Raw genomic sequence first — 20,006 nt, 5'->3', positions numbered from 1 at the left:
GAAGTGCGAAAATTTTATTGGGCTTTCCTGAATCGGGTCCTAGCGGCTTCGGCTGAGGACCAAAGCCCGCCTGGTGTTTGGCCTGCGTGGAGCCACCAGAAGTCACCACAAATCCAGCACCTTCCCGCACCGCCGCGGTGCGTCCGGGCCCGTCCGTCTCTACCGAAATCCCCCCAAACCCCGTTCTCGGACCCCAACTCCGCGCCGCTCTCCATCTCCAGTCCTCACCTAGCCTCGTCTCCATGGCGGCCACCGCCTCCACCTCCTCCTCCTCCAACCCCTTCCCGTTTCCCTCCCGCCGCCCGCCGGACGACACCCTCTTCTACGCCGTCTACCCGCTCCCGCTCCCCACCAAGCTTCCCGCGCCCGCGCTCGTCGCCACGCTGCAGTCCCTACACCTCACCCTCCTATCGCACCTCGGCCCGTTCCTCTCCTCCCACCTCTTCCACCGGGACCCCTTCACGCTCTCCCTCCCGTCCGACCCGGCCGCCCCCTGCGCGCTCTGCGCCTCGCCGCCCGTGCCCCACCTCCACGGCGCGCTCCGCTTCGGTGACTCCCTCCCCGACGAATGGCTCGCCGCCTCCCTCCTCTTCGCGCTCACCCGCGCGTTCCCCGACATCGCCGCCCGCGCCTGGGACTCCGACGGAGAGTTCCTCCTCATCGAGGCCGCCTTCGCGCTCCCGCGGTGGCTCGACCCGGAATCCGCCCCCAACCGCGTCTTCATCTTCCGCGGCGAGCTCCACATCCTGCCGCCCTCCCTCTTCCCGGAGACCCCGTCCCTGGAGGCCGCGCTCGCAGCCGTCCACGACGACTCCATCGACACCCGCGCCCCCGACGCCGTCCAGGCGGCGATACAGCGCCGCATAGCCGGGCTGCCCGAGAGGGCGGCGGAGAACCTCCACACAGCGCGCATTAACGTCCCGGCGCCAGTGGCGAAGGTGCTGAAGGAGGAGCCCTGCCTGATCGCGCGTGCCGTCGAGGGGTTCTATGACCGGGACATAGACACCATGAAGCACGCGGCGAGGATGGAGAAGTTCCTCAAGGGGCCCAGTGGGGAGGGCGTTGAGATGGTGAGAACCTTGGTGCGGATGACGCGAGCAATGTACGCACAGCTCGTGCAGCAGAACTTCCAGGCGCCCAGGGGTTATCCAATGCCGAGAAGGGAGGAGGGGCCGGAGAAATGGATGGAGGCAGAGCTTGGAATGAAGATTGCCTGCGGGTTTGAGATGATGTACCAGGAGAGACGACGCCAGGGGGAAGAAGGTAAAGGGAGCACGTGGGAGATTTACAGGAAGACCTTGGAGGCGACTGGGTGCTTCAATGGGCTGCTTCCTGGTTCAGAGGAGTATAAGAGGGTTATGGAGAATGCAATGCAATATTACAAGAGCTCCACTTTGTACTCAAGAACTAGGTATGTCGAGTTATCCTTTTTAACATTGTGGATTTTGCGATCTATATAGTTTTTATGCCAAACAATGTGATTATGCAACCATTCCAATCATAAACTGTTTAGTTTCTACCTTTGAGAAAAAACTATCTGGCTATATTCATTATCTGTTCCTTCTTGAAGTGCAGTCATAGATAGCCATGTTCTCCAGGTAAATGATAAGAAAGTAATGAATCATGAATGGCATTCCAGATAATTCTTCAGGCTACCTGGCTAGCTTTACCATACTGTGTCAAAAACACCTAATGGACCAATTAATAATATCTTTTGAACTAAATTACCAGGGACAATTTCTCAATGTTATAACACTCTTGTGGTATGTCACAGGGAGATACTAAGTGAACCAGTCCGTCGAATTGATGAAATCCTATCAATGCCATACTCAGCTGAAGAATTTAAAGGCGTTGATCTTCCTCCCAGTGATGATGAATCATGGTTATATGGTGGGGAGGGGGAGTTAAATGCAGAACTCCGTGAAAGGCAGAAAGAACTGGAAGAGTATGAAGCTGCAAAGAAACACAGAAAAAGTCAAAAGCAAAGTGTCTCTGGCAGTTCTAAATCCCAAGCGGACCAGTTTAAGCTTGGAGAGATTACAGAGTCCATGCAAGATTTTGTTCGCAATATGTCCAGCTTCGAGGGAGCTGAAGTTCCTGCAAACAGGTTTTCCTCTAGACTTATTTATCTTTGTAACATAGGTATCTGTTTTGATTAACTGTATCACTGATCAAACTTGTCATTTGGTCGTGTGCTTCAGAAATTTAGTTTTGTTCTTCGATTGTTTGCTGGCATCTGTCTTCTATAAGATATAGACAGTTCATGTCCAAACTTCTCATGTCCATTTGCAATCACTAAATGTCCACTACATCTGGAATGACTGAATACATACAAGATTGTAAGCAGAACATCAGTTATGAAACTCCAGAAAAACTTTTAATCCGACTGCAGAACAAGTAAACCCAAGGACACTATGTTGCAAATTTATCAGCTCTCAGCTAGTCAGCTGTAATTTCTGTCATCTCTGTGCCTTTTGCTACGGGTGATTGATCTATATTGTTACTAGGTATGTGAATTTGTTTGCCAAGTAGGTACCTTCCTATATGTTGTGTCTTGTGTTTGAGACTCTTCTTGTAGTCCATCTTTTCAGAGCTCGTGCCTACAGTAATATCTAAGAATACATCAATGAGCATTGTGTGATGGCCCTATGCCCTTATCACATGAGGATAACCCGAAAATGTCTTGATCTCACAGTTATCTGCATACAGTGTTATTGCATTGAGTATAGGTTTATGCATGTTGCCCTAGATCCGGGTGGCTTTAAGTTATAGCCTTAATAGTTGGGAGTTGAGACTGAAGGATACTCGCAAGATTCAAATCATTTTATTAATAGATAAAAGGTAGAGCAAAAACAGATGATGCATTATTTTCTGTGTGCATCTGAGTTGCAATTGGATTGTTTTGCTAGTGCTTGTGCTACCTAAATGGCTAAATGATTTCATGTGATTTAACATTTTCTTTTTATATCTACTTAACTCTGAGCATCTTCCTACTAAAAAGTAAAAAGGTTCTTTTGGTGTTCATCAACTCATTTTTTTTCTCATGCAGGAGAGAGATGGAATCAGTTGACCTAGATGTCAACCAGTTCTTCAAAGCCATGGAGTCGGTTTTTGGTGGAAGTTCACGAGAGCAAGCTGGCAGTGATGACGGGTTTGATAGAAAATCCTCATCATCTGACATGGACTTTGGTATCTGTTTCTTTCCTCATGTCATTCAAGAGCTGTTTGTTTCTCTTACTTTCTTTTACCTATGTCACATGGTCAGTTATTAGTGCTGGCTATTCCCAAAAAAGGTTATTAATGTTGGATCGTTTCATCCCATGCCGTGAAGAATTTTTTCTTTTTTTGGAGTGGGGATGGCTTGATTTGAGATCTAACTAAGATCCTCTATTACTTGCTCATGTCTTTTGTTGGATATGATGATTAAATCGCTGACATACTAAATGTTTGATTTCTTATGTGGTTAAATGGAAACTGAATAAATGTGCCTGATAGTTAACAGGGTAAGAGGCTGTAAAGTAACTATGATATTTTTGGGATTGGTCAAACAGTATAAACTATATTGTACTGTCTTCCAGTTCATATGTTCATGCAGTGCTAGTTATTTTTCAGTTCTTCAGTATATGTCTCAAACTTTTTTATTTCTTCATTCTGCTACTTAAATGATATTTGAATCCTAGTTTCGGACTTCAGTATGAACTGGAAGTTACTGATTAAGAATGTTTGTTGTGGTACAGATGATTCTGATGAAGAAAACGCTTTTGATGAGGAATTAGATGACAAGGATATGGGTGATTCTTTTATGGATTCATATTCAGATGCTTTAAATAAAGAACTAAGCAGCACCACACTTGAGAAAAGCTTTGCTCGCGCACCACGCACAGGCACCATCGATGAGGTAACCCTTTTCTATTTGAGATTTTGCCTGCTTCCATTTTCTCATGTTGTGTTTAGGATAGGGCACTGCCTCCTGAACTCTTGAATCAGAATAGGAAAAGTTGATAAACTGTATATCACTGTGTTAGCTAAATTGGTTCTTAAAATGTCCTATGATATTGTTCTTTTGGAAAAAGTGTCCCTAAATTGCTATTCTTTTTCCCATGTTGAGGTCGGAATGAGGACCATCTTATGTCATGAAGTTTCCACAAGAACCCTAATGATCTCCCAACGGCCATAATGACTCCCCATATTCATTGGCTTTAAATTTCCGTCCTAGTCATTATACCTTGATTGAACTCAAGGTTTGTGTGCCATGTTTTAAATTTCCAAGGGTGCTGCCGTGTTGTAGATCTGCTACTGACATAGTTGGATTGACTAGTTAAATATGGTCATCTAATCTTGAAGTTGAAGAAGTTTATCACTTAGCATCTTTCTCTATAAATCTGCGCAGGAAGAAATTGATGTATACAATCTCCTATTCATTTTTGTGAAATCTGTCTGCATATTCGTTTATTTAATTTGGATTGGCATGTTTCTGCTTTTCTTACTGGTTTCCCCTATCATTTGCAAAATCAGTCAAAGTCTGGATTACATATCCAACTTACTCATGATCAGTTAACCTGTCCGATTCCATATTTCTGGTTCTCACTTATTCTACTCTTAATTAGAAACTAGGCACTCTGTTGATTTTTGCTAGAAGTGTTGTTTGATTTTACTGATCCAAAACATTGTGGAGCCTTGCAGGGTCCATCAAATGCTGCAGCCACTGATGGGGAGATGACTCCAGTTGACGTGGATTTGAACCTTGTGGAGAGCATTCTAAACTCCTACTCTTCTCAACAAGGCCTTCCCGGTCCAGCTTCGAATCTGCTAGGACTTATGGGTGTAAAGGTACCTCCAGATGGTAAAAAGTCATGATTCTATGTTTTAGTGTACACGAGAGATCTGGGGAAATATATGAAACACTTATCTTTATGGGCGGTTACCCGATTTATGGTGATAGAATGTCTTGTGTAACCTCGTTATCATACTTGTATCAATGGAGTTCGGCAGCATGGCATGGCATTTCTGGTCTATATATGATAAAATCACAGAAGGCACAAGGATCAGCTTGGACTGAGACATTCTTAGGTTTTTTTTTTAACAAGTATGGATTACCGATCTACCTGAGCTGTCAATTATAAATATCTATATAAGGTGTCCGCTGTTGCAGTATTACCCCTCCGTCCCAAATTACTATTCCCTCCGTCCCAAATTACTATTCGTTTGGGTTTTTCTAGATATATAGTTTTTAAAATGCATTTAGATTATATTATGTCTAAAGGTTATGTATCTAGAAAAAACAAAATGATAAAAGTTATGTATCTAGAAAAGATAAAACGAATAATAATTTGTCCCGAAAAGACAAAACGGATAGTAATTTGGGATAAAACGAATAGTAATTTGGGACGGAGGGAGTACATTTTATACATGCACAGTTGTAGCTGGCTAAGTGGGTATGCAGTTTGGGTGAAGCAGAGCATTATGGAGATAAGAGGAAGCTATACCAATCTGCCGTTTCTGTTGTGCACTTTGGGGAGGGGCATTCTTTCGTGATCTGTATAAGCAGAGGTAGCTAACGGAAATAGCTCAAAGGTTACAAGTTTACAGTTGCATCTATGTTTGCGAAAGTCGGAGAGACATCAGTTTGCGAACAGCCAGAAGTGCAGTCGTAAAAGCTCCTTTTATGTTTTCCCTTTTTGGATTTTTGTGAGGATGCGAAGAGACATAAATTGGATGGTAGACAAAGTGCATTTTCGAACTGTGGGATGCATCAGTCAAGGCACACTCACAGAAACTGCAAAATGAAAGAAAAAAACCTTCCGCATCGCGTAGCGTAGCTGCAACTTGAGTATTGTTTAGCTAGCTGTTTTTTTTTGTTTTTTTAGTCACTGATTCAAAGTGCAGTTTGGAGTACTTATTGGTTCTTGCGAAGCGTCTCGTTGCAAGAAAAGGGCGACGGAGGAATGTGCAGCTGGTAGTGGTAGCTCCTGCCTCTTCGATGCGTCAAACGGATACTTCCCATCCCATTTCTCCGCAGCAGCCAAGCAAGATCTACCGGGACCTTTGCTTTCAGGAGTACTGTAGAAAATATCGACCCGAATCTCATGCTCCATTGCTCCACCAACAGGATAGGTAAACTACTGATAATAAAATATGGGCAATCATGGTCCAATATCTTAATCCTCTTCTTCCACCAGTAGTCCAACATGGCAGCCTGGCCACCGGGGAAGGAAATCTTCCAGCAGAGTTTGTGCATCTCACCATCACAAGATGACGGAATTAGTGGAAAGAAAAGCACGGGCCACGGTCGTCGCGTACGCGGCCACAAGCTTGCGCATCTTGTTTTTTTTCCCTTCGGGAGTAAACAAACAAACAGGCGTGTCACTGTAGCGTGATGCGCCCGGAGCTGGAGGCGGAGGCCAAGTGACAGTACGCCGTGCAACGTGATTTGTCTGCTCGCTGCCGGCGCCTCCCCACCTAACCCGTCGCGTGGTAAACGGGCGGTCTCTCACTCTCTCCCAGTGTCCAGGTGCAGCAGATCTGTTCTGTGCTGTGCTGTGTGATCCCCGGGCGCAGATTCGCATATCTCCCCTGATCCCCCCATCCGCCCCGTCGCCTTCCCTCCCGGCTGCGCGGAACCACGTTTCCGCGAGCGCACGGCGTCTCCAGGTCTCCGCGACGAAACGGGATCCGTGAGAGATCGCACGCACCACACCACGCCCGCGGCCCGCCACGGCCAGTACCCGCCAGCGCGCGCGGCGACCAGGAGGGAGCCGCCAGGCATCTCGGGGCGGCAGCACGCACAGGCACGGCGGCAAGTCCACTTCTAGCCCGCTGTTGCTGGTCGCTGCCGCCTGCGGCCGCACGTGAGGCGTGCGCGACCTGGGATGGAATGGATGGAAGCTGCCGGGAAGCTTCGCTCCCGGAGAGGCGGAGGAGGATCTGGCCGTCGCAGCGGAGGGAAATTTTCAGTTTTCCACGCACTCTTGTAAAACAGAAACCCCCGCGCCAGCTTTGGAGAGAGGGGTGTCTGGATACGAGGTGCTAAACTTTAGTAGGGTCACATCAGATATTCAGATGCTAATTAGAAGGACTAAACATGAGCTAATTACAAAACTAATTGCACAGATGGAGTTTAATTCGCGAGATGAATCTATTAAGGCTAATTAATCCATCATTAACAAATGGTTACTGTAGCACCACATTGTCAAATCATAAACTAATTAGGCTTAATAGATTCGTCTCGCGAATTAGACTCCATCTGTACAATTAATTTTGTAATTAGACTATATTTAATACTTCTAATTAGTATCAAACATCCGATGTGACATGTGCTAAAGTTTAGCACGGTATTCCCAAACATCCCGGACTATGACCGGAACAGTGCGGCCAGGCCGCCAGGCGCACCCATGGTGTCACTGCCGAGCGGCAACTTGCTCGAGTGTAGTGTGATGTGTGAACCAGATGGTCGCTTTGGGTGCGTGCAACTTGCATCGGCGCTTTTGTTGCACTTTTAGGCAGAGTGGACATCTCAACCTGCATGTACATGCACTTTTATAAATTACTTCATCATGGGTTAGGAATATTGGATTTTTTATGGAAAGTATTTTTATGCTCTAAAAATTCACATAATCTTTAAAAGTAGCGTATTTTAGTGAATTTTAATTTGAAGATTTTAAATGATATGTATGTGTTTTTTTGCAAAATGAGTTCACCTCTATCTTTTATATCACTATAAAAAGTTTCATGAATTTTAGAGATTATTTGGATGTTGTTTTGTTTAGTAAAATAGAGTGGAAGTATCCACGGGTTATTGTTACGAACGGTTCAAATCAGTGTTAAATAATAAAGGGAAAATTTTTGAGAACCATAAAAGAAACCACTCATATATTGAGTGTGAAATAGGGAATTCTCTTTTCGTTAATCCTGAGATGCCGGAGTCAGAAAAAATGTTTCTGGGATTGGAGAGTAAAAATGGTGACGGAGAGCTGTTGACGGACAGACCGGGCCACGAGAATTCCGTGCGCTTGGAGTTGACGATTACCACCGGCGAGATACTCGGAGCTCCTCGGCCGTCCGTAAACGAAAAACATTGGACACTCATCCGAACCCCCAGGAATGGATTAAAGGCAGTCAACTACTGGACAGAATCTGTGCCCATATTTAGACCGAATGGTTACTCCAGCATTATCCATGTTTCGATGCTTATCTACAACGCCAAAATTAGCTACTCCAGCATGCACGCCAAAACACTACCAATTCTGATTCCTGCTGCTTGATCACGAATTCACGATGAAGGAATTCGATTTCAGCAACGTTGGTACTGGAGCAAAGAGCAAAATATCTGACGAACCCGATGCACGGCCGCACTGATCCCGAGCAATAATTCCCGGGGTGGGCCCACCCTGGCAACAAAAGGGCTCCCACTCCCCAGAATAACCCCACCTACCTCCCTCCCATCACCATCACCTCCCGTGTTTATAAACCAAACCATCCATCCCCTTCTTCCTCCACGGTCCTCGCCAGCCAGCAAACACAGGCACAGATCACCAGCCCGATTCGAACCAGCCACCCACGAAACAGCATGGCCGCCTCACGCGCGCTCCTCCCGACCCCGCACGCGAGCGCGAGCCCCGCGGGGGCGCGGGCCCGCCTCCCCGCCGCCGCATCGCTCCCGTTCGCGGCGGGAAGGTCCGCGGCGCGGCTCCGCGTCCGGTGCGCGGTGGTGTCGTCGCCCGCGCCCGTGGCGCCGCCGCCCTCTGAGTCTCCGGCACGCCGGATCTCGCGGGCCGGGTCGGACGGCGCGCTGCGGCCCAAGCCGGCGGTGCTGGTGGCCGAGAAGCTGAGCGAGGCCGGGCTGGCGGTGCTGCGGGAGTTCGCGGACGTGGAGTGCGCCTACGGCATGTCCCCCGCGGACCTCCTCGCCAAGGTGGCGCAGTTCGACGCGCTCATCGTGCGCAGCGGCACCAAGGTGACGCGGGAGGTGCTGGAGGCCGGGCGGGGGCGGCTGCGGGTCGTCGGCCGCGCGGGCGTCGGGATCGACAACGTCGACCTCCAGGCGGCCACGGAGGCCGGGTGCCTCGTCGTCAACGCGCCCACCGCCAACACCGTCGCCGCCGCCGAGCACGGCATCGCGCTGCTCGCCTCCATGGCGCGCAACGTCTCGCAGGCGGACGCCGCGCTCAAGGCCGGTGAGTGACCCCGATCAAACCTCTCTCCTGTCTCCTCTCCTCCGTTGGTTGGTTGATTAACTTGGCATCCATCTCATTTGTCGTGTGCTGCGGGTGGTTAATCATGTTTAGGCTTGGGTTGACGAGCTATACAGAGATAGGCCAAACCAATGAACAGTGGGGCATTCTAGAATCCAGTTTATTAATTATCAGCACGAGCAGGTTGCATTGTTTGATGTCGCCATCGAATCTGGCAACGCAGATAAAATAAAACTGGAGCGGCTAGACAGTCTCTGCCTCTCTGGTGCTCGGTGATACACCAAGTGCATTACAAACTTTCATCTGATTAGATAATACTATATTTCCATTGGAAAGTTGAGGATAGCACTGGCTTTTGTTGCCTGACGGCACGCATGAGCATCCCAGCTTAGGCAGCAATTTCGTCTTAAACAAGTTGGGGGCACTTGTTTGATGTCACCATCGAATCTGGCAGATCGAAGGTAGACAATAAAATAGAGCTGAGATGCTTAAATAATTTCTGGTGGCTAAGGATACCCCAAAACGAGTTGTTTGTGCAAAACTTTCTTCTAATTGATTATTCCCATTGGATAATTAGGGGCAGAGGATAACACTGACATTTTGTTACGTTGTCTCGTGACAAGCACGTGCATGAGCATCACAGCTTAGGCTACAGTTTTGTTCTTAAACGACAAATGGCGACTATTTTAAGATAGTGCGATCCATTTCAACCATGCCATGCTGCGCACCAGCTTTGCAAGCTTGCTGGGTTCACGTGCTTCTCATGAGTATAATAGCCTATGATTCCTTTCCTTGATTTCTCCACATGGTGATTAACCCTCCAGTGGTCCCCATTAGACAGTGTGCTTATTGAGGTTCGAATCTCTAGACCGATAACACTGGATGGGGCTGAAAGACGGGCAGGTTCAATGAATCTGGTTTCCGGCAGTTTCTCTACCTGTGCGGCTGTGCCCAGATAGTCAGATCTCACAGCGAATCAAGTCTGAAACAAGTCCATACAACACGTGTGTTATGTGCTAGTATAGAGTAAATGAGTAATGGGCCTGTTCTTGCCCTGCTGTGGAGGAACTACAGCGAAATGGGCCTGATGTAAAGATTCAATTATTGGTTTCACAAAGAAAAAAGATCAATTATTGTCAAGGCATTTGAGGGATCTTGCTTCCGGTGAATGAATAAATAAAGTACTCAAATAGCACTCTACCGCACTAACAGACCATTAGTACCACCAACACCAAACAAGTGTCCATTACAGATCTGATGATGAGCTATTTACTGAATACTGCACACATGTAAGGACAACTGTACTTCAGCTAATCAACTGACCCTACAAGAGGGTGTGCTAGCGAATGGAAGAGACAATTTCTAAGATTCCGTTAACCCACTGAAACATTCAATCGCTTTAATTGTTTGTAATGCTGGCCTGATTGCTGCTGCAGTTGATTGAGAGTCCATTGCCATTTTAAGTCCTGTGAAGTCCATTTCAGATAATGACAACCTACCAATTTACCATTGGTAACAAGTACCTCCTTATCAATTTGACCAAAAGAGATGCATTATAATTCAGGATAGGCTGAGTGTTTGCGCTGTTAGTGTGCCTGGAGATTGAGGTTGGAACCTCAAATTGTTCTTTCCTTTCGAATGCATTATTGCAACAAACCTTTACACATGTAATAATCATGACATCCAAGGTGTACTGTGAGATAAAAGTGGTTCAAATTCAGGTGCTGATTGCTTATTGAGGAATCTACCAACAACTACGTTGCCAAGTCGGTAATATGTCCCTATCGAGCTTTTATTTTAAAAGAACCTGGTGCCTCAGTTTAGTGGAGAATATGATCCCTATAAGCGCTTGTGTCAAATCTAATCTTTTTGGAAAGTGACTATAGCTATTTACTAAAACTTTCCAGACAATAATGCTAACTGTATAAGCCAAATCAGTATTTAATATCTTGACTTCTGGAGACTACTTTAAACAAAAGGATACTCATTTTGCTTCCTGGTTCGGATGATTTTTGTTTTGCCAACTTGAAACCATTACTGGGAAGTGCTTATATGTTGCGGATGCTAATTATATGATGTTGCGACCTGAGGAATAATACAAAAGCAAATACTCTATCATGTTGTGCTAACTAAATGATATATGCCATCGCCAAAAAAAGAAAATCTGTTGTGCTGTTGTTCTTGAAATGCCCTGTTAAGTCTTGAAGCAACTCTGCAATCATTCTCTCCAAGAAATGTTCTGATATATATATATATATTTCATTTCACACAGGTAAATGGCAAAGAAGCAAGTACGTGGGGGTTTCCCTGGTTGGGAAGACCCTTGCCATCATGGGCTTCGGCAAGGTTGGTTCAGAGGTAGCACGGCGAGCGAAAGGGCTCGGGATGCATGTGATCGCCCATGATCCCTATGCCCCCGCAGATCGGGCGCGTGCCATCGGAGTTGAGCTTGTTTCTTTCGATGAGGCCATAGCAAGAGCCGATTTTATCTCCCTCCACATGCCACTGATACCAACAACAAACAAGATCTTCAACGACGAGTCCTTTGCAAAGATGAAGACTGGTGTTCGGATCATTAATGTGGCCAGGGGTGGAGTGATCGATGAAGATGCTCTAGTGAGGGCCCTTGATTCAGGCAAAGTTGCTCAGGTGATCGTCAGACGTTTCTTCAATTCAAGTGTCATTTTACCTCATTGATGTGAAGATAGATTCAGCTGAAAGCTGAGCTTTTTTCTTTGCCAATGTCGACAGGCGGCTCTTGATGTCTTCACCGTGGAGCCCCCACCTAAGGACAGCAAGCTGGTGTTACATGAGAACGTGACAGTAACGCCCCACCTTGGAGCAAGTACTGTGGAAGCCCAGGTCTGCATCTTTACCTAAAAACACGCCCTGCACTGCATTGATGCAAACCACTTGTCGCTGTCTCGGATGATGTACTAACTTCACTGAACTCGCCAAAATTTCAGGAAGGCGTCGCTATCGAGATTGCGGAAGCTGTGGTTGGTGCGCTGAGGGGCGAGCTCGCAGCGACAGCGGTGAATGCGCCCATGGTCCCAGCTGAGGTGAGAAAAGCTTCTCTCTCTCGCGACATGTCACGTGTCAGTGCGGCATCGTTCAATTGTGAATGTACACTTGTACAGGGAGATGATTAATACTTTTCTTGCCTTTGCCAGGTCATGTCAGAGCTTGCTCCTTACGTTTCCCTGGCAGAGAAGCTCGGCAGGCTGGCCGTGCAGCTCGTCGCCGGCGAGAGCGGCATCAAGGGCGTGAAGGTGGTGTACACCACGGCCCGTGGCCCCGACGACCTGGACACGAGGCTCCTCCGCGCGATGGTGACCAAGGGCCTTGTGGAGCCCGTGTCCAGCACGTTCGTGAACCTGGTGAACGCTGACTACACCGCGAAGCAGCGCGGCCTCCGCATCACGGAGGAGCGCGTCTCGCACGACAGCCCGACCGCCGAGGCGCCCCTGGAGTCGATCCAGGTGCGCCTCTCGCAGGTGCAGTCTAAGTTCGCCAGCGCCATCAGCGACGGCGGGGACATCGTCCTGGAGGGCCGGGTCAAGTACGGCGTGCCCCACCTCACCCTCGTGGGGCCCTATGAGGTAGACGTCAGCCTGGAGGGCAACCTGATCCTGTGCCGGCAGATCGACCAGCCGGGGATGATCGGCAAGGTCGGCAACATCCTCGGCCAGATGAACGTGAACATCAGCTTCATGAGCGTCGGCCGGACGTTCCGCGGCAAGCAGGCAATCATGGCCATCGGCGTCGACGAGGAGCCCAAAAAGGAGACCCTGGAGAAGATCGGGGGCATCCCGGCGATCGAGGAGTTCGTGTTCCTCGAGCTATGATGGATAGCGAGTGTTCAGTAGGATTGATACTATTCGATATAGTACGTAATGAACTTGGGATTTGACGTCTTATGGCCACAACAGGGAAGAACGCGATCCGTGATCTGGTCTGTCTTTCTGTCTCGGGACCTCTAAATTTTTTACGTCAGGAGTAGTAGTGTATGTGAAGGGTGCCTTGGGTTGGCCCCTGTCTGAAACTCTGAATAAGATTATGTATGACGTTATTATGTCTGTATAAACTGTGTGTATCATTATGGGCGTAATGCGTGGTTCTAAGAACAGCATCGGTAAGAAATGCAGACCTTCTATACTGTGTTGTGTGATGCAATATATTATGGTATTGTTTTTGTGATCCCAGATACTGGATACAAGACTTTGTAGTAAGAGAAGAAAAATAGAATCAGGAAGGTTCCAGAAAGTTCTACAGAGGAAGAGGAAGAAAAATTTCTGGATCAGGGACCAGCGGTGCACTCGTTCTCAACTCCTGATCCCCTTCGCCGATTGTTTCGTAGAATAGAGACTGCTGCCGTGAGAATGCCTTGGATAGTTGGACCGCATGTGATGCAGTTCGGCAGTTCCTCATCTCAAACTCACAAGTAGAAAATTCGTCGGATGTACGAAGCCTGACCGCCGGCCTGGGGGGAACGAGCAGCCGAGTAGCACGGCGTACCCCGGCTCCGCGCTTACAGAACAGATCAATAAAGACGGCGAGTTACCTGCGACGCGCCGTAGGCCGTAGGACGCGGACGACGCGCGACGACGGTAGGAGGGGTCGAGACTCGAGAGGTGGGGATTCCCTCCTGTTCAGAGTTTTTTTTTCCTCTTCTTTTTTTTTAACGAAAAGGTTATCTTCCATTAATCACGGGCTCTAGGCCGGTCGCCAGAAACCACAGCTGATACAAAGTCTGGAGCGTGGCTCATATATCTGGAGGAGCTCTGCTCCAAAGTACACCCATAGCTAGCTAAGCTGTCAGCAACGCTATTACAAGTTCTGGGGGCATACAGTGACAATACAGTGTACAAAATGAGACATTATAAGCTCCCGTATTTGTCTAAACAAGCAGTCATTTGGGCTTCGGTCAAGTTCTGATGACATGATGGCCTTTCCCACAACCGCTGCATCCGTTTCCAATATACTTCTTGTCATTCCCAGCTCGACAACTCGTTGGAGACTTCTTAGGACTCCCAAAGTCTCTGCTTGCAAGGCACTAGCGACTCTAGGGATGTTCCCTGCTCCCCCTTCCAGAAAATTACCCCACAGTCACGAGCAACGAAGCCCCAACCCCACTACTTTGAAGAATCATAAAAGGAAGCATCTACATTAATCTTATAATAGTATACAGGAAGAGGTTTCCATCTAGAACATGAAGTGCCTATCTTTTTTATGCTCTGATTGGCCAGCTTCTCAAATTTCATCAGGTAGATATTTATGGAGCTGCTTATTTGAGCTACTGTAGATATTTTGTAGAGAAGTAGATGGGAAAACACCATACACCCTAACGACGGGTGGGGGTGACCTCTATATATATGGCCAATATAGCTTGGAGTACAAGAAATACATCAAGTGTACAAGGAAAGAATAAATATATCCTAAAATAATATATACTTCCTAATACCTGCTCGCAGTCAAAGCGGGAGGATCAGAACGCACAGACTGGACCTAAACTCAGCAAACAAAGGAGTTGGCAGGCCCTTCGTCATGATGTCCATGAACTGATGAGAGGACGGCACATGGAGGACCCGAACCTCACCCAAGGCCACCTTCTCACGGACGAAGTGAATATCAATCTTGATGTATTTCGTGCGCTGATGGTGCACCGGGTTGGCTGTCATGTAGACACCACTCACGTTGTTGCAGTAGACAATAGTGGTCGAAGCAAGCGGGACATGAAGCTCCTGAAGATCTTGGTGCATCCAGCAACACTCTGGCACAACATGAGCCACAGTTCGGTACTCCGCTTCAGCACTGGAACGAGACACCGTGGTCTGGCTCTTGGAGGACCAAGACACCAGATTGTCGCCGAGGTAGACGCAGAAGCTGAAGGTGGAGCGTTTAGAGTCCGGGCAGCCAACCCAGTCGACGTCGGAGTAGTCAGTTAGAGACTGAACAGAGCCAGCGCCGATGTGAAGCCTGGAGGAGAGCGTGCCCTTCACATAGCGCTTGATCAGGTTCAGCATACGCCAGGTTAGGTCGAGTCAGAGTGAGGTACTGAAGGGCCCCAGCAAGACTCCGATACTCAAAGCCGTCCTGGAGCTTGGAGCTGTCGTGTGCCGAAAGCTTGGCATGAGTGTCAACGGGAGTCGCTGTAGAGTGACACTCAGCCATGCCACCACGCTGAAGAAGATTCAGGGCGTACTGTCGCTGAGACAGGAACAGGCCCTGGGAGGAACGTGTGATGGAGATGTCGAGGAAGTGGTGTAGGTCACCAAGATCTGTCATGGTGAACTCAGAGTGAAGATACCACATAATATGCTGAAGAAGAGTTGAGGACGAGATGGTGATGACGATGTCGTCGACGTAGAGCAGCAGGTAGGCGATACTCAACCCCTCTCGTATACAAAGAGGGAGGTGTCGGAGGTGGAGGCGATGAAGCCGAGCTGTCGAAGGAAGGAGGCGAACCGCTGGTACCACGCCCTCGGGGCCTGCTTCAGTCCATACAAGGACTTCTGCAGGAGATAGACGTAATCTGGGGTGGCGGGGTCGACAAAGCCGGGAGGCTGCTGGTAGTAGACAGTCATCGCGAGGTGTCCATGAAAAAACTCATTCTTCACGTCCAATTGGTGGATCGGCCAGGCGCGAGAAGTGGCGATGTTGAGGACAGTCCGTAGCATTGCCGGTTTGATGACCAGACTGAAGGTCTCATCGTACTTGATGCCGTGACGCTGGAAGAAGCCACGAACCACCCAATGCGCTTTGTGCCAGGCAAGGGACCCATCAGTATGGAACTTATGCTGGAAGATCCACTTGCTCGACACGACATTGGCACCGGTTGGCTGCAGGACTAGGCGCTAGGTGTCGTTGTCGATGAGGGCCTGGAACTCGTCGACCATGGTGGCATGCCCGTTGGCGTCAGCCAGGGAACTGCGATAGTTCGCCGGAATCGAAGAGGACGGAGAAGAAGTCGAGGCTGTCATGCCGTAGTAGTGGCGCTGCTGGATTGCCCCAGTCACAGACCGAGTGACATGGCGTGGAGGGGCAGGTGGCGACGAGGAGAGCGCGGGCGCTGCAGGCACGGGGGGAGGACTGTGGGCACTCGCCCGACCAGTTGGAGCACTCGGCGGTGCAGTCGGGGCGGACACCCGACCGATCGGAGCGTTCGCCGGTGCGGTCGGGGCAGTCACCCAACCGATCAGAGCACTCGCCGGTGCGGTCGCGGTCGGGGTGTGCGCCCGACCAAGCGGGGCGCTCACCGGTGTAGTCGGGGTGGACGCCGGTGAGGTCAGGGCGCTCGCCCGACCGATCGGAGCGTGCGCCGGTGCGGACGGTGCGGTCGGGGCCGCACCCGCGTGTGACGCACTGGCGGTCGGGGCTGCACCCGCGTGTGGCATGGTCGCGATCGGAGCAGTCAAGGGCGTGACCACGCAAGCCGCAGGTGCGGTCTAAAGCGCAGCAGCCACAATTGGAGTAGTTAGGAGCGCGGTGGAGAACGACGACCTGCCTGCAGACTGAGAGGGGTACACGGTCGGCCCGTGGAATAGGATGGCGGGGTCGTTGTTTGTGAGTTTCTGCAAAAGAACTGGTGAGGGCTGTGACTGCTCAACGTCTGATGTCGGAGCGACCGAGGTGGAAGCAGGAACATCAGAGGAGGTCAACAAAAGGAAGTAGAGCTGCGATGGGTTAGTAGAATGGGAGGAGAAGGGAAAGACGGACTCGTCGAAGATAACATGGTGAGAGATGATGACTCGATGTGTGGACAAGTCAAGGCAGCGGTACCCCTTGTGAGAGGAGGGATAACCGAGGAAGACACAGGCTGTGGAGCGAGGAGCAAGCTTGTGGCATGCCATGGCTGAGAGGTTGGGGGTAGCAAAGACAATCGAAGACACGCAAATAGGAGTGCTCGGGAGGCTGGGAGTAGAGGAGGTGGTAGGGGATGTCATTCTAAACGGTAGAGTAGGGGGGCCGGTTCAGAAGATAGGTGGCGGTGGTGAGCACTTCGGCCCAGTATGGAGCGGCCATGGAGGTGTGAATGAGCAATGTGCAAGTCATGTTATTAAGGGTGCGTAGGACATGCTCGGCTTTCCCATTTTAGGGAGAAGTGTAGGGACACGAGAGGCGCAAGTGGATACTCCGAGAAGTCAAAAAGGATGTGAGATTCTTATTGACAAATTCAATCCCATTGTCAGCTTGGATATTGCGAACAAGAAGACTAAACTGCGTGTGAGCATAGGCGTAGAAATTAGTGATGTGTAAGGCGACTTCAAACTTGTGAACTAGACAAAATGTCCAACAAAAATGCGAGAAGTCGTCCAAAATGACTAGGTAGTAGCGGTAACCAGAGATGTTAGCTACGGGAGAAGTCCAAACATCACAGTGAACTAACTCAAAAAGAGCAAAACTGCGAGAGCTAGAATGTGATAAAGGTAATGGCACATGTTTCCCTAACTAACATGAATGACATAGAGTATTACTATCTTTATTACAAGTAATGGATGAAGTTTGTCTAAGGGTGGCGATGTCGGTAGGATCAGGATGACCAAGATGGAGATGCCACAAACTGGAGGAGATGGCGAGGCCAGCGTGGGGTGCTGCAAAGCTGGCTACTGGAGGCATGGTGTAAAGATCACCGACGCTATTGCAGCGAAGAATCAATAGCGTCGAAGAATCACGCGTCTGGTTAGAAAATCCTTGACAGAAAAACCAAAAGCGTCAAACTCTATGGTGCAGTTATTGTCCTTAGTAAACTGACGAACATAAAGAAGATTACGAATTAGAGAAGGAACAACAAGGACATTATTAAGACGAAAGTGAGAGGTGGGAGTGGTAAGGATGGAGTTGCGACGACACATGACAGCAAGGGTGTGACCGTTACCAACAGTAATGGAGGAGTGAGAGGGAGGGAGGTGGGAAAGAAGAATACCGTCCAAGAATGATATGTGGCCGGAGGCACCTGAGTCAACTACCCAACCGTCGTTCTGCAGCGCCATCTAGTTCAAGGCAGCAACCAGACCCGCCTGGTCCCAGGTTGATGCCTAAGTGGGTGCCTGAACAGGGGCGTAGGCGGCGTGAGCCTATGGAGGGGGGACCGAGGAGACCAGGGGCGCCGGCGCGCTAGCCCCTACCGCCCGACGAATGCTGACCGCCAGCCTGCTGGAAGCCCGTGGCGTCGTTGGAGCCGACCCTTGGATTGAAACAGAACCACGGGCCGGTGGGCTGTGGGGGCCCGTCGTCGTGAGAGCTGCTGCTGCCAGGGGGCACCTGGAAGCCGATGCACGCCCGCCCATACAGTTGGAGGACGAGGAGGTCCCGGCGAGGAGGGCGGTGGAGTTGGAGATCTTCTCCTCGTTGGTGAGGTGAAGTTCCTTCTGGGTGAGCATGTCCCGCGCTTGGGTGAAGGATAGGAAGCTGGCGGTGGAGTTGGCGATGTCGTCGGCGGCGTTGGAGAAGCGTAGGTTGAGGCCGCAGAGGAGGTTCAGGACAAGCTAGGAGTCCTGAACGGGATGGCCGATGTCGCGGAGGTGTCGGTGAGGGTCTTCATGCGGATGCAGTACTCGGCGATGGAGGAGTCGCACTGCTTCATGGAGTGGAAGTCGTGGCTGAGGAAGATCGCCCGAAACTGCTTGTTGGCGCGAAAGAGGCCCTCGATGGTGAGCTAAAGATCCCGGACAGTCTGATGATCGTCGGTTATGGCGAGGTCGAGGACGAAGTCATCGACGAAGCTGAAGAACCAGGAGCACATGCAGCAATCCGCTTGATCCCAGTCAGGGTGCTGGGGACGGGGCGCCACCGTGCCATCGATGTGCGACTTGAGGTCAAACTTGCCGCACATGGACTTGAAGAAGGATGCCCATCTGGAGTAGGCGTTGGATTTCATCGTCAGCGTCACAAGGACGTAAGACTTGACGGAGACGGTGGCATAGGGGTGGACGGCGAGCGGTGGCGCCAGGTACACGATGAAGCCACCGCCGCTGTTGCCGGGCGTGACGCCGGCAGGAGGAGCTTGGGGCGCACCGCCAGAGGAGGCGCCGGTGCCAGGTGGCGGCATAGATGCACCGCTGTTGGCAGCAAGAGGCAGCATAGGATTAGCAGTAGGAGCGGTGGTGTCGCCGGACACAGAGGAATCGACGGAGGACATGGCGCACGACCGAGGGGGGGAGCCGGTTGGGGAGGTGCAGCAGAGGGTGGGTGGTGGCGGTGTAGCAGGGGGGCGCTGCCTAGGGTTGCGTGGAGCAGAGGGAAGGCACAGGGAGAGGAGGCCCACAATCTAATCTCGTGATACCATATAGAGAAGTAGATGGGAAAACACCACACTCCCTAATGAGGGGGGTGACCTCTCTATGGCCAATATGGTTTGGAGTACAAGGAATACATCAAGTGTACAAGGAAAGGATAAATATATCCTAAAATACACATATACTTCCTAATACATTCTTTCACCTGCATTTGCTTTGTTGCGTGCAGTCCACCAACACCAAAGCCATGTAAAACACTTTGTTCTGTTCTTTCTGCTCTAGTTTGAAAATTTTCATGACAGTATCCTTTCCGAACGTGCATAGCTCTAATTCAACACGTATATGCTCCAAATTCATGGCTCTCTAACCCTCTTACTTTCTTATATTTGAAAAATAAGTGAGCAGTATCTTCATCAAGGCGATGGCATACTGGACAAATGGTGTCAGTTTCAATTCCTCTCCTGACCAAGTTCTGCCTTTCTAGGAGACTATTATGGGCAAAAGGCCAAATAAACATGTTGACTTTGTTTGGAAATTTCAGTTGCCATATCTTGTGCCATTGGTACACATTATCATT

At 49.6% G+C, this 20,006-nt stretch overlaps 2 protein-coding genes across 2 annotated transcripts; both read left to right on the top strand.

Annotated features, from left to right (window-relative positions):
* The first annotated feature begins 81 nt into the window (after window positions 1–81).
* On the top strand, window positions 82–5,063 carry LOC117859837 (protein ecdysoneless homolog). Its single transcript, XM_034743014.2, has 5 exons — window positions 82–1,411; window positions 1,775–2,107; window positions 3,050–3,189; window positions 3,738–3,898; window positions 4,684–5,063. Exons 1-5 carry the CDS (start codon window positions 243–245, stop codon window positions 4,855–4,857), a joined length of 1,977 nt encoding a protein of 658 aa, XP_034598905.1. The 5' UTR covers window positions 82–242; the 3' UTR covers window positions 4,858–5,063.
* Window positions 5,064–8,483: 3,420 nt separating this feature from the next.
* Window positions 8,484–13,349, top strand: LOC117859838 (D-3-phosphoglycerate dehydrogenase 3, chloroplastic). The gene is made up of 5 exons (XM_034743015.2): window positions 8,484–9,173; window positions 11,464–11,840; window positions 11,943–12,053; window positions 12,158–12,253; window positions 12,365–13,349. Exons 1-5 carry the CDS (start codon window positions 8,567–8,569, stop codon window positions 13,037–13,039), a joined length of 1,866 nt encoding a protein of 621 aa, XP_034598906.1. The 5' UTR covers window positions 8,484–8,566; the 3' UTR covers window positions 13,040–13,349.
* Window positions 13,350–20,006: the final 6,657 nt, after the last annotated feature.

Source organism: Setaria viridis, chromosome 6 (assembly GCF_005286985.2).
Source record: "Setaria viridis chromosome 6, Setaria_viridis_v4.0, whole genome shotgun sequence".
In the NCBI taxonomy this organism is placed as follows: domain Eukaryota; kingdom Viridiplantae; phylum Streptophyta; class Magnoliopsida; order Poales; family Poaceae; genus Setaria; species Setaria viridis.
This window is presented reverse-complemented; position numbering and strand designations above follow the sequence as displayed.

Excerpts from the sequence above, each read along its gene's own strand:
- LOC117859837 (XM_034743014.2), top strand. The coding sequence starts at position 243 with ATGGCGGCCACCGCCTCCACCTCCTCCTCCTCCAACCCCTTCCCGTTT. Across the intron at positions 2,108-3,049 it reads GCTGAAGTTCCTGCAAACAG|GAGAGAGATGGAATCAGTTG; the intron begins GTTTTCCTCTAG and ends TTTCTCATGCAG. Across the intron at positions 3,899-4,683 it reads GCACAGGCACCATCGATGAG|GGTCCATCAAATGCTGCAGC; the intron begins GTAACCCTTTTC and ends GGAGCCTTGCAG.
- LOC117859838 (XM_034743015.2), top strand. The coding sequence starts at position 8,567 with ATGGCCGCCTCACGCGCGCTCCTCCCGACCCCGCACGCGAGCGCGAGC. Across the intron at positions 9,174-11,463 it reads GGACGCCGCGCTCAAGGCCG|GTAAATGGCAAAGAAGCAAG; the intron begins GTGAGTGACCCC and ends CATTTCACACAG. Across the intron at positions 11,841-11,942 it reads ATTCAGGCAAAGTTGCTCAG|GCGGCTCTTGATGTCTTCAC; the intron begins GTGATCGTCAGA and ends CAATGTCGACAG.